A 12,500-nucleotide genomic window follows, 5' to 3' on the forward strand; every position below is an offset into this window, starting at 1 on the left:
TGTTTGTTGTGTTTGTGTTTGTGTCTGTGTTGTGTCTGTGTTTGTCTGTGTTTGTGTCTGTGTTTGTGTCTGTGTTGTGTTTGTGTTTGTGTGTCTGTGTTTGTGTCTGTGTTTGTGTTTGTGTTTGTGTCTGTGTTTGTGTCTGTGTTTGTGTCTGTGTTTGTGTCTGTGTTTGTGTCTGTGTTTGTGTGACTCGGGCCCCTGAGTCCAAAACTGAGGCTCCTGAACACCTGAAAGCTCCAAAGTCCTGAGCAGCTATAAGGTCTGAACAGCTGTGAGGTCTGAACAGCTGTGAGGTCTGAACAGCTGTGAGGTCTGAACAGCTGTGAGGTCTGAACAGCTGTAAGGTCTGAACAGCTGTGAGGTCTGAACAGCTGTAAGGTCTGAGCAGCTGTGAGGTCTGAACAGCTGTAAGGTCTGAACAGCTGTAAGGTTTTGGCGTGGGCGTCTCTGTGTGAAGTCCGGCTTTGATTCGCTCGGTGCATCATTAGCGCCGGTCTCCGCGGTAACCGTATCCCCGGCCCCACCCCCCGCTGTGTCTCCACGGTAACCGTATCCCGACCGTCGTCAGGGAAACGCTGGAGGCCCACGCCGCTTTGAACAAAACGACTTTAACGAGACACAGACTCACAGGAACAGAACTAAACCTGGACTAAACCTGGACTAGACCAGGTCTAAACCAGGTCTAAACCAGGACTAAACCTGGACTAGACCAGGTCTAAACCAGGACTAAACCTGGACTAGACCAGGTCTAAACCAGGACTAAACCTGGACTAGAGCAGGTCTAAACCAGGTCTAAACCTGGACTAAACCTGGACTAGACCAGCTCTAAACCAGGTCTAAACCAGGACTAAACCTGGACTAAACCAGGTCTAAACCAGGACTAAACCAGGACTGAACCAGGACTAAACCAGGACTAAACCAGGTCTAAACCAGGACTAAACCAGGACTGAACCAGGACTAAACCAGGACTGGACCAGGACTAAACCAGGACTGGAACAGGACTAAACCAGGACTAAACCAGGACTAAACCGGGACTGGACCAGGACTGAGATTTTTCATCGTAACGTTTTGAATCTTGGATTTTTGGGATAATTTTGCTTTTGGGTTTGAGCCTCAGTTTGAGCCTCAGGCTGCCCCAGATGCCCTCCCACTGCCCCAGATGCCCTCCCGTCCCAGACTCACGCAGCAGGTGCCACTCGTCCTGTTGGATGGTCCGGGTCAGGTTCAGGGGAATGTTCCGGAGACGGATCGGCTGCGAAAAGTGATACTTCACCGGAGTGCACCTTTCAGCTATTCCTGCAACACACAACACACACAACACACACACACACACACACGACACACACACACACACACACACACACACACACACACACACACACACACACACACACACACACACACAACACACACAACACACACACACAACACATATACACACGTGGTTAGACCTTTCAGCTGTTCCTGTAACTCGCGTGTCAGTGGATGTGACAGAAACGACGAGACACGAAAGAAAATGATAATAGAGTAATAATGTAGTAATAATGTAGTAATAAAGTAGTAATAATGTAGTAATAATGTAGTAATAATGTAGTAATAATGTAGTAATAATGTAGTAAAAAGGCCACTGACCAGAAGAGCAGAGTTCAACTCTAGGAGGGAGGGACAGAAGCGACAGGAGCAACAGGAGTTTTGATTTGGTGATTAGATCAGTGAGGTTCTTAAACTTTCTGATGCTGAGGCCCGATTTTCCCACTGCAGAAGAACTCGAGACTCGAGACTCAGGACTGAGAAAATGTCGTATTGAAGCTCCTGAAACTCCTGAAGCTCCTGAAGCTCCTGAAACTCCTGAAGAAGCTCCTGAACTCCTGAAACTCCTGAAGCTCCTGAAGCTCCTGAAGCTCCTGAACTCCTGAAGCTCCTGAAGCTCCTGAAGCTCCTGAAGCTCCTGAAGCTCCTGAACCTCCTGAAACTCCTGAAACTCCTGCAGCTCCTGAAACTCCTGAAACTCCTGAAACTCCTGAAGCTCCTGAAGCTCCTGAACTCCTGAAACTCCTGAAATCCTGCAGCTCCTTGAAACTCCTGAACCCTCCTGAAACTCTGAAGCTCCTGAAGCTCCTGAACTCCTGAAACTCCTGAAGCTCCTGAAGCTCCTGAACTCTCCTGAAGCCCTTGACTCCTGAAACTCCTGAAACTCCTGAAGCTCCTGAAGCTCCTGAAACTCCTGAAGCTCCTGAAACTCCTGAAACTCCTGAAGCTCCTGAAACTCCTGAAACTCCTGAAGCTCCTGAAACTCCTGAAACTCCTGAAACTCCTGAAACTCCTGAAACTCCTGAAACTCCTGAAGCTCCTGAAGCTCCTGAAACTCCTGAAACTCCTGAAACTCCTGAAGCTCCTGAAGCTCGGCTCCCACAGCTCCAAACTCACTGAATCACGGCGATAATAAGCTGATGTGATTGGACGAGCAGCGTCACATGACTGTGTGACGTCACCGAGAGCTCAACAGTGATTGGTTTAATTTGGCCCATGTGACCTGGTGACTCAGGTTTGGGGTTTTGGACCAAATTCTGTTTCTACTTCAGGTCGTTTCTAAAGCTCCAGTCGTCGTGTTCCACACAGGAAGTTCTCCAGGAGGCTCTTCTGGCTCCTTCTGGCTCCTTCTGACTCTGGCTCTTCCACTGGAAAACTGTGGCTCCTCTGGACCTGAGCTGTGACCTGAGCTGTGACCTGAGCTGTGGCCTGAGCTGTGACCTGAGCTGTGGCCTGAGCTCCTCTCTCTGCTGGGGCCTCTGTTTGGTCTGAGATGTTCTTCTGGAGTTTAGTTCAACATTTTGTCGGTTAAAACATTTGGCTCCAGATCCTCCGCTGTGGCTGCTGACCTCCATGAGCTTCATTTGGCTCCATGAGCTTCAGTTGGAGCTTCGTTTGTGGAGACTCAGGTCACTCAGGACTCTTCTGTTCCTCACTGAGGTGTTTGAGGTGGACCTCTGAAGCTGTGAGGAGCACCTGAGCACCTGCTTCACTGTGACCAGAAGGACATTTTCTCCAGAGCGTTTGGACTTCAGGTCGTCCATGACCTGAAGTGTTGAACTAAACTCCAGGATCCTGAGAAGAAGAACATCTCAGACCAAACTGAGGGTCCAGCAGAGAGAGGAGCTCAGGTCACAGCTCAGGTCACAGCTCAGGTCACAGCTCAGGTCACAGCTCAGGTCACAGCTCAGGTCACAGCTCAGGTCAGAGCTCAGGTCCAGAGGAGCCACAGTTTTCCAGTGGAAGAGCCAGAGTCAGAAGGAGCCAGAAGAGCCTCCTGGAGAACTTCCTGTGTGGAACACGACGACTGGAGCTTTAGAAACGACCAGACCAAGTCCAGACCAGGTCCAGACCAGGTCCAGACCAGGTCCAGACCAAGTCCAGACCAGGTCCAGACCAGGTCCAGACTCAGGACTGGACCATGAACCGGACCAGAATTAGAATTCTAGACTCAGAATGTTGCTGAGTCGTCAGACACAAACTCTGGAGGAGGAAGAGGAAGAAGATGATCTTAGTTCTTTAGATGAAGAAGAAGAGGAGGAGGGGGAGGAGTTATTGATCACTGATCAGGGGCGCGCTTGGCAGCGGGCCGGGCGCGCGCCCGTGTACGCGTGCGCGAGCGCGCACGTACCTTTGACGATGAGCTTGTCTATATCCGGGTCTTTTCCCATAAAGTAACACTTGCGCCAGAGGCCCGCGTGCGTGGAGAAGAGCGGGCGCCCGCACTCGGTCTCGAGGATGCCCATCCCGAGGATCGCGCGCCAGTTTTCCAGAAGCTCGTCCTCGCGGCTGCCCACGTGCACGGGCCTGAGCACGGAGCCGCGCGGCGCGTCCACGAGCGGCAGGTGGAAGATGGGCTCGTCGCGGTTCTTTTGATCCGTGGAGTCCGCGCCTGCGCGGTCACAGTTGCGCTTGTGCGCGCGCGTGTCCGTCTCGTGCCAGTGGTCGGTGCTGATGGCGAGCACGAGCAGCAGGAACGAGAGCGCGCTCAAACCCAGGCTCGCGGCCGTTACCGTCACTGTCAGCGGCCGCGCGCGCTCCCTCGTGCACGCGCTGCTGGTTCCGTCCCGCGCCATGGTCCCGGTCCCGGTCCAGGTCCAGGTCCGTCTCCATCCGCCGCTCCTCGCGCCGCTCTGAGAGTGTGCGCGCGGAGGGCGGGGCGCGCGCAGCAGGCTCCGGCGCCTTCACAATAAAAGTCCCGTACGCGCGTGCGCTCCTTCAAAATAAAAGACAAAGAAAAGAGGAAAGGCGCGTGCGCCGCGCGCTCAGCTCTGCGGCACTGCGCGAGCGGCAGAGGCGCGACGGAAGTGTGCGTCACTGCGTCACTGCGGCCGCGCTGGGCGTGGCCTCACTGCGCCCCGCACGAGCCACAAACACGCGCAGGACACGCGCACGACACACACGTGTCTGTCCTACACGCGCGCGCACATGTACAGGTGCAGGGTCTGACAGGCTCTGACAGGTGCAGGGTCTGACAGGGTCTGACAGGGTCTGACAGGGTCTGACAGGTGCAGGGTCTGACAGGGTCTGACAGGGTCTGACAGGTGCAGGGTCTGACAGGGTCTGACAGGGTCTGACAGGTGCAGGGTCTGACAGGGGTTTGTTGGTGGCTCAGTCCTGCAGAGTCTGAAGGACGAACAGATCAGTTCATCAATAATTCAACACAAGAAAATCTGCAGGACCAGACCAGAACTAAACCAGTTCTAGACCAGGTCTAGACCAAGTCTAAAACAGGACCAGACCAGGACCAGACCAGGTCTGAACCAGGACTAGACCAGGTCTGAACCAGGACTAGACCAGGACTAGACCAGGTCTGAACCAGGACTAGACCAGGTCTGACTAGACCAGGTCTGAACCAGGACTAGACCAGGTCTGAACCAGGTCTTAACCAGGACCAGATGAGTACTAGACCAGGACTAGAGCAGGACTAGAGCAGGACTAGAGCAGGACTAGACCAGGTCTAGACCAGGTCTGAACCAGGACTAGACCAGGTCTGAACCAGGACTAGACCAGGTCTGAACCAGGTCTCGGGGATGTTTGGTCATTAATATTCCTGATGAGTGTTGCTGTTGTCATGGGAACAGGCTCCAGAGTCACATGACCTGTTGCTACCGGCAACAAGGAGACGAGGAAGGAGAGAAGGAAGTAAAGAAGGACACACAAGTACACACAAGTACTCACAAGTACTCACAAGTACACAGAAAAGTACAATAAGTACAATGTAAAAGTTTTTTTTGTCTCATTCTGATTTTTCATCACAAATGTTTTTTCCCAAACTTTTACATCAGTGACACAAGAAGAAGAAGAAGAAGAAGAAGAAGAAGAAGGAGAGGAGAGGAGGAGGAGGTGGAAGAGGAGAGATAGGAGGAGGGAGGGCATCTGACTCAGGCTCAGGTCTCATTGATCCGGGAGCAAAGGATCATGGGAAGTGCATCGATCTGCAGTGTCCTTCAAAACAACTCCACAGGAACAACACTGAGAGAGCGCACGTGTGTGTGTGTGCACGTGTGTGTGTGTGCACGTGTGTGTGTGTGCACGTGTGTGTGTGTGCACGTGTGTGTGTGTGTGGTGTGTATAGTGTGTGTGTGTGTGTGTGTGTATAGTGTGTGTGTGTGTGTGTGTGTGTATAGTGTGTGTGTGTGTGTATAGTGTGTGTGTGTATAGGTGTGTGTGTGTGTGTATAGTGTGTGTGTGTGTGTATGTGTGTGTATAGTGTGTGTGTGTGTACAGTGTGTGTGATAGTGTGTGTGTGTATAGTGTGTGTGTGTGTGTGTATATGTGTGTGTGTGTGTGTGTGTGTGTGTGATAGGTGTGTGTGTATAGTGTGTGTGTATGTGTGTGTGTGTGTGTATAGTGTGTGTGTATGGTGTGTGTTGTGTGTGTGTGTGTGTGTGTGTATATGTGTGTTGTGTGTGTGTGTGTGTGTGTGATAGTGTGTGTGTATAGGTGTGTGTGTGTATAGTGTGTGTGTGTGTGTGTGTATGTGTGTGTGTGTGTGTGTGTATGTGTGTGTGTGTGTGTGTGTGTGTGTGTATAGGTGTGTGTGTGTGTGTGTGTATTGTGCATGTGTGTGTGTATAGTGTGTGTGTGTGTATGTGTGTGTATAGTGTGTGTAGTGTGTGTGTATAGGTGTGTGTGTGTGTTGTGTGTATGTGTGTGTGTGTATAGTGTGTGTGTGTGTGTGTGTGTGTGTTGTGTGTGTGTGTGTGTATGTGTGTGTGTGTGTGTGTGTGTGTGTGTGTGTGTGTGTGTGTGAAGGACACGGTGAATTATTGATTTGTCTCATTAAAATTTCACGAGTTTGAAAAAGAAAAAAAAAAGTGCTGATTCAGAGAAATGAGCTCAGCGCAACACACAAACACACACTATACACACACACACACATATATACACACACACACTATACATACACACACACACACACACACACACACACAGACAAACACAGACACACACAGCCCTGACAAAATAAACAGTTTTCTAACGGTTTGTTCTGGATTGAAGTCACTTTCATGAGTCAAACAGAAACTCTTGAGTCTGACTCTTGAGTCTTGAGTCTGAGTGTTGGGTCACAACAACATTTACTGATTTTTATGAGGTAAAACTTTTCATTTTCTGCAAAAACTGACCCTGAGGTGTTCCCAGGCCAGTCCAGAGACATAGTCCCTCCAGCTGCGCCCTCTAGTGTTCACTCTAGTGTCACTCTGTGTTCACTCTGTTCACTCTAGTGCCACTCTGTGTTCACTCTGTTCACTCTAGTGTCACTCTGTGTTCACTCTGTGTTCACTCTAGTGTCACTCTGTGTTCACTCACTCTAGTGTCACTCTGTGTTCACTCTGTTCACTCTAGTGTCACTCTGTGTTCACTCTAGTGTCACTCTGGTGTTCACTCTGTTCACTCTAGTGTCACTCTATGTTCACTCTGTGTTCACTCTAGTGTTCACTCTGTGTTCACTCTAGTGTTCACTCTGTGTTCACTCTGTGTTCACTCTGTGTTCACTCTAGTGTTCACTCTAGTGTTCACTCTGTGTTCACTCTAGTGTTCACTCTAGTGTTCACTCTGTGTTCACTCTGTTCACTCTAGTGTCACTCTGTGTCCTCTAGTGTTCACTCTGTGTTCACTCTAGTGTTCACTCTGTGTTCACTCGAGTGTTCACTCTGTGTCACTCTGTTCACTCTAGTGTCACTCTGTGTCCTCTAGTGTTCACTCTGTGTTCACACTGTGTTCACTCTAGTGTTCACTCTAGTGTTCACTCTAGTGTCACTCTGTGTTCACTCTAGTGTTCACTCTAGTGTCACTCTGTGTTCACTCTAGTGTCACTCTGTGTTCACTCTGTGTCACTCTAGTGTCACTCTGTGTTCACTCTGTGTTCACTCTAGTGTTCACTCTAGTGTTCACTCTGTGTTCACTCTAGTGTTCACTCTAGTGTCACTCTGTGTTCACTCTGTGTTCAGTCTAGTGTTCACTCTGTGTTCACTCTAGTGTTCACTCTGTGTTCACTCTGTGTCCTCTAGTGTTCACTCTGTGTTCACTCTAGTGTTCACACTGTGTTCACTCTAGTGTCACTCTGTGTTCACTCTAGTGTTCACTCTGTGTTCACTCTGTGTTCACTCTGTGTTCACTCTAGTGTTCACTCTGTGTTCAGTCTAGTGTCACTCTGTGTTCACTCTAGTGTTCACACTGTGTTCACTCTAGTGTCACTCTGTGTTCACTCTAGTGTCACTCTGTGTTCACTCGAGTGTTCACTCTAGTGTCACTCTGTGTTCACTCTGTGTTCAGTCTAGTGTTCACTCTGTGTTCACTCTAGTGTTCACTCTGTGTTCACTCTGTTCACTCTAGTGTCACTCTGTGTCCTCTAGTGTTCACTCTGTGTTCACTCTAGTGTTCACTCTGTGTTCACTCTAGTGTTCACTCTGTGTTCACTCTAGTGTTCACTCTGTGTTCAGTCTAGTGTTCACTCTAGTGTCACTCTGTGTTCACTCTGTGTTCACTCTAGTGTTCACTCTAGTGTCACTCTGTGTTCACTCTAGTATTCACTCTAGTGTCACTCTGTGTTCACTCTGTGTCACTCTAGTGTCACTCTGTGTTCACTCTAGTGTTCACTCTGTGTTCACTCTAGTGTCACTCTGTGTTCACTCTAGTGTTCACTCTAGTGTCACTCTGTGTTCACTCTAGTGTCACTCTGTGTTCACTCTAGTGTCACTCTGTGTTCACTCTAGTGTCACTCTGTGTTCACTCTGTTCACTCTAGTGTTCACTCTGTGTTCACTCTAGTGTCACTCTGTGTCCTCTAGTGTTCACTCTAGTGTTCACTCTGTGTTCACTCTAGTGTCACTCTGTGTTCACTCTGTTTTCACTCTAGTGTCACTCTGTGTTCACTCTGTTCACTCTAGTGTCACTCTGTGTTCACTCTAGTGTCACTCTGTTCACTCTAGTGTCACTCTGTGTTCACTCTAGTGTCACTCTGTGTTCACTCTAGTGTCACTCTGTGTTCACTCTAGTGTCACTCTGTGTTCACTTTTCGTTATGTCCTGAAGGGGTCGCTGTGAGGCGCATGCGCACTGTGCTTGTTTTGGTCCATATCCTGCTCCAGACTCGGATCATAACCAGACTAACCCGCCGGGACCTTAGCCAGGTAAGCCCGGCTCTGTGCGGCTCTGTGCGGCTCTGTGCGGCTCTGTTCGGCTCTGTTCCCGCTCGGTCCCGGGCTCAGCTCCCGCCGCGGAGCCCCGGAGCTAATGCTAATGCTAATGCTAATGCTAACGGCTGACCTACTTTACGCACGGCCCGGTTCAGACCGGGACAAAGAGCCTCTGCCGGTCCGGGTCTAGTCCGGGTCTAGTCCGGGTCTAGTCTGGGTTTAGACCTGGTTTAGTCCGGGTCTAGTCCTTGTTTAGTCCTGGTTTAGTCCTGGTTTAGTCCGGGTCTAGTCCTGGTTTAGTCCGGGTTTAGTCCGGGTTTAGACCTGGTTTAGTCCGGGTCTAGTCCGGGTTTAGACCTGGTTTAGTCCGGGTCTAGTCCGGGTTTAGACCTGGTTTAGTCCGGGTCTAGTCCGGGTTTAGACCTGGTTTAGTCCGGGTCTAGTCCGGGTTTAGTCCTGGTTTAGTCCTGGTTTAGTCCGGGTTTAGACCTGGTTTAGTCCGGGTCTAGTCCTGGTTTAGTCCGGGTTTAGTCCTGGTTTAGTCCGGGTCTAGTCCTGGTTTAGACCTGGTTTAGTCCGGGTCTAGTCCTGGTTTAGTCCTGGGTTTAGTCCTGGTTTAGTCCTGGTTTAGTCCGGGTCTAGTCCGGGTCTAGTCCGGGTCCTAGTCCTGGTTTAGTCCTGGTTTAGACCTGGTTTAGTCCGGGTCTAGTCCTGGTTTAGTCCGGGTTTAGTCCTGGTTTAGTCCTGGTTTAGTCCGGGTCTAGTCCAGGTTTAGACCTGGTCTAGTCCGGGTCTAGTCCTGGTTTAGTCCAGGTTTAGTCCCGGTAAATAAAGTGTGAGTTGTGAGTCGGTTTAACCAGAGAAATACAGAGAAGAACAAACAACATCAAATAAAACAAACATAAACAGTATCAAATATAAAACACATATAAACATCATATATAACACTTATAAACTTAAATATTATATATATATATATATATATATATATATATATATACACACACACACACACACTATATATATTTAGGGTGCAGGAGAGATGTGTGACCTCTGACCCCGCTGTGCGCAGGTCAAAGGTCATGGCGCTCATCTCTCTGGAAGACCTGGAGGGACTGGACGATGACATCACCGACGACATCAGCGATGACATCACAGAGGAGCAGCCAATGGCAGAGGACCATCTGCTGTCGCACTGGCAACGGGTCGGCTCCACCCACCAGGTGTCCGTCCCCACAGGTGAGTAGTACTGCAGTACCTGTACTCACCTGTACTCACCTGTACACACCTGCACTCACCTGGACTCATCTGCACTCACCTGTACACACCTGCACTCACCTGTACACACCTGCACTCACCTGTACACACCTGCACTCACCTGCACTCACCTGTACACACCTGGACTCACCTGTACACACCTGTACACACCTGGACTCACCTGTACACACCTGGACTCACCTGTACACACCTGTACACACCTGTACACACCTGGACTCACCTGGGACTCACCTGTACACACTGGACACTCACCTGTACACACCTGGACTCACCTGTCACACACTGGACTCACCTGTACACACCTGTCACCTGTACACCTGCACACACCTGTCACACACACTGTACTCACCTGGACTCACTCACCTGTACACACCTGGACTCACCTGGACTCACCTGTACACACCTGGACTCACCTGTACACACCTGTACTCACCTGTACACACCTGGACTCACCTGTACACACCTGGACTCACCTGTACACACCTGGACTCACACCACCTGCACACCTGTACACCTGGACACACCTGTACACACACTGCACCTGTACACCTGTCACCTGTACACACCTGGACTCACCTGGACTCACACACACCACCTGTACACACCTGGACTCACCTGTACACACCTGTACACACCTGTCACACACTGTCACACACACTACCTGTACTCACCTGTACACACCTGGACTCACCTGTACACAGACTCACCTGTACACACCTAGACTCACCTGTACACACCTGGACTCACCTGTCACACACACTGTAGACTCACCTACACACCTGTACTCACCTGTACACACCTAGGACTCACCTGTACACACCTGGACTCACCTGTACACACCTAGACTCACCTGTACACACCTGGACTCACCTGGACTCACCTGTACACACCTGACTCACCTGGACTCACCTGTACACACCTGGACTCACCTGTACACACCTGGACTCACCTGTACACACCTCACCTGTACACACCTGGACTCACCTGTACACACCTGGACTCACCTGTACACACCTGTACACACCTGGACTCACCTGGACGCCCCTGCCAGCACCTGGACTCACCTGTCCTTACCTGGATGACCTGAGAGTGCTGTAGTACTACATGTATGTCTATGGCAGGATGTTCAGCTGTTGCCGTGGAGACACATGATAAACATAAAGATTTAAACTCTGGATTTTTCCACTTTTCAGACAATCTCGTTTTAAAAGACGTTTTTATTTTTCTGAGATCAAAACCAAACTCCAACGAAACTAAAGACAAATACTGAGTACAAATACTGTAGTACATATACTGCAGTACAAATACTGAGTACAAATACTGCAGTATAAATACTGCAGTATAAATACTGAGTACATATACTGAGTACAAATACTGCAGTGCATATACTGCAGTACAAATACTGCAGTACAAATACTGAGTTCAAATACTGTAGTACATATACTGCAGAACAAATACTGCGGTACAAATACTGCAGTACAAATACTTAGTACAAATACTGCAGAACAAATACTGTAGTACATATACTGCAGTACAAATACTGCAGTACAAATACTGTAGTACATATACTGCAGTACAAATACTGTAGTACATATACTGCAGAACAAATACTGCGGTACAAATACTGCAGTACAAATACTTAGTACAAATACTGCAGAACAAATACTGTAGTACAAATACTGCAGTACAAATACTGTAGTACATATACTGCAGTACAAATACTGTAGTACATATACTGCAGTACAAATACTTAGTACAAATACTGCAGTACATATACTGAGTACAAATACTGCAGTACAAATACTTGTGTGTGATACTTTTGTGTGTCAGAAATGACCGGCCCGATCCATGAAATGACCCGGAACAGCCACCAGAGGGAGACACTGCCCTACGCCCCCATCTCCTCCCACCAGAAGGTCTGCACCTGTCTGCACCTGTCTGCACCTGTCTGCTCCTGTCTGCTGTGTGTGTTGTGTGTGTTGTGTGTGTTGTGTTGTGCGTTGTGTGTGTTGTGCGTTGTGCGTTGTGTGTGTGTGTGTGTGTGTGATGTGTGTGATGTGTTGTGTGTGTTGTGTGTGTTGTGTTGTGTGTGTTGTGTGTGTTGTGTGTGTGTGTGTGTGTGTGTGTGTGCGTTGTGTGTGTTGTGTGTGTGTGTGTTGTGTGTGTTGTGTGTGATGTGTGTGTGTGTTGTGCGTTGTGTGTTGTGTGATGTGTTGTGCGTTGTGTGTGTTGTGTTGTGTGTGATGTGTGTTGTGTTGTGCGTTGTGTGTGTTGTGCGTTGTGTGTGTGTGATGTGTGTGTGTGTTGTGTGTGATGTGTGTTGTGTGTTGTGTGTTGTGTGTGTGTGTGTTGTGTGTGTGTGTGTGTGTGTGTGTGTGTGTGTGTTGTGTGTGTGTGTGCGTTGTGTGTGATGTGTGTTGTGTGTGTGTGCGTTGTGTGTGTGTGTGTGTGTGATGTGTTGTGTGTGTTGTGTGTGTGTGTGTGTTGTGTGTGTGTGTGATGTGTGTGTGATGTGTGTTGTGTGTGATGTGTGTTGTGTTGTGCGTTGT

At 49.3% G+C, this 12,500-nt stretch overlaps 2 protein-coding genes across 2 annotated transcripts in view; one reads left to right on the forward strand and one right to left on the reverse strand.

Annotated features, from left to right (window-relative positions):
* tmem178a (transmembrane protein 178a) overlaps positions 1-4,178 on the reverse strand; it is a 12,633-nt gene extending 8,455 nt beyond the window's left edge. Inside the window, exons 1-2 of the mRNA XM_055158531.1 lie at positions 3,665-4,178; positions 1,186-1,299 (exon numbers count right to left, since the gene is read on the reverse strand). Of these exons, the coding sequence (XP_055014506.1) occupies positions 1,186-1,299; positions 3,665-4,109 (559 nt within the window). The 5' untranslated portion in view covers positions 4,110-4,178. The remainder of the gene's footprint in view (positions 1-1,185; positions 1,300-3,664) is intronic.
* A 4,361-nt stretch (positions 4,179-8,539) lies between these two features.
* The window catches only part of soul4 (heme-binding protein soul4), a 10,068-nt gene continuing 6,107 nt past the window's right edge, over positions 8,540-12,500 (forward strand). Inside the window, exons 1-3 of the mRNA XM_055158418.1 lie at positions 8,540-8,667; positions 9,746-9,912; positions 11,782-11,867. Of these exons, the coding sequence (XP_055014393.1) occupies positions 9,756-9,912; positions 11,782-11,867 (243 nt within the window). The 5' untranslated portion in view covers positions 8,540-8,667; positions 9,746-9,755. The remainder of the gene's footprint in view (positions 8,668-9,745; positions 9,913-11,781; positions 11,868-12,500) is intronic.

This window comes from Boleophthalmus pectinirostris, unplaced genomic scaffold, assembly GCF_026225935.1.
Source record: "Boleophthalmus pectinirostris isolate CB_2022bp ecotype Guang Dong unplaced genomic scaffold, ASM2622593v1 HiC_scaffold_22, whole genome shotgun sequence".
Taxonomy (NCBI): domain Eukaryota; kingdom Metazoa; phylum Chordata; class Actinopteri; order Gobiiformes; family Gobiidae; genus Boleophthalmus; species Boleophthalmus pectinirostris.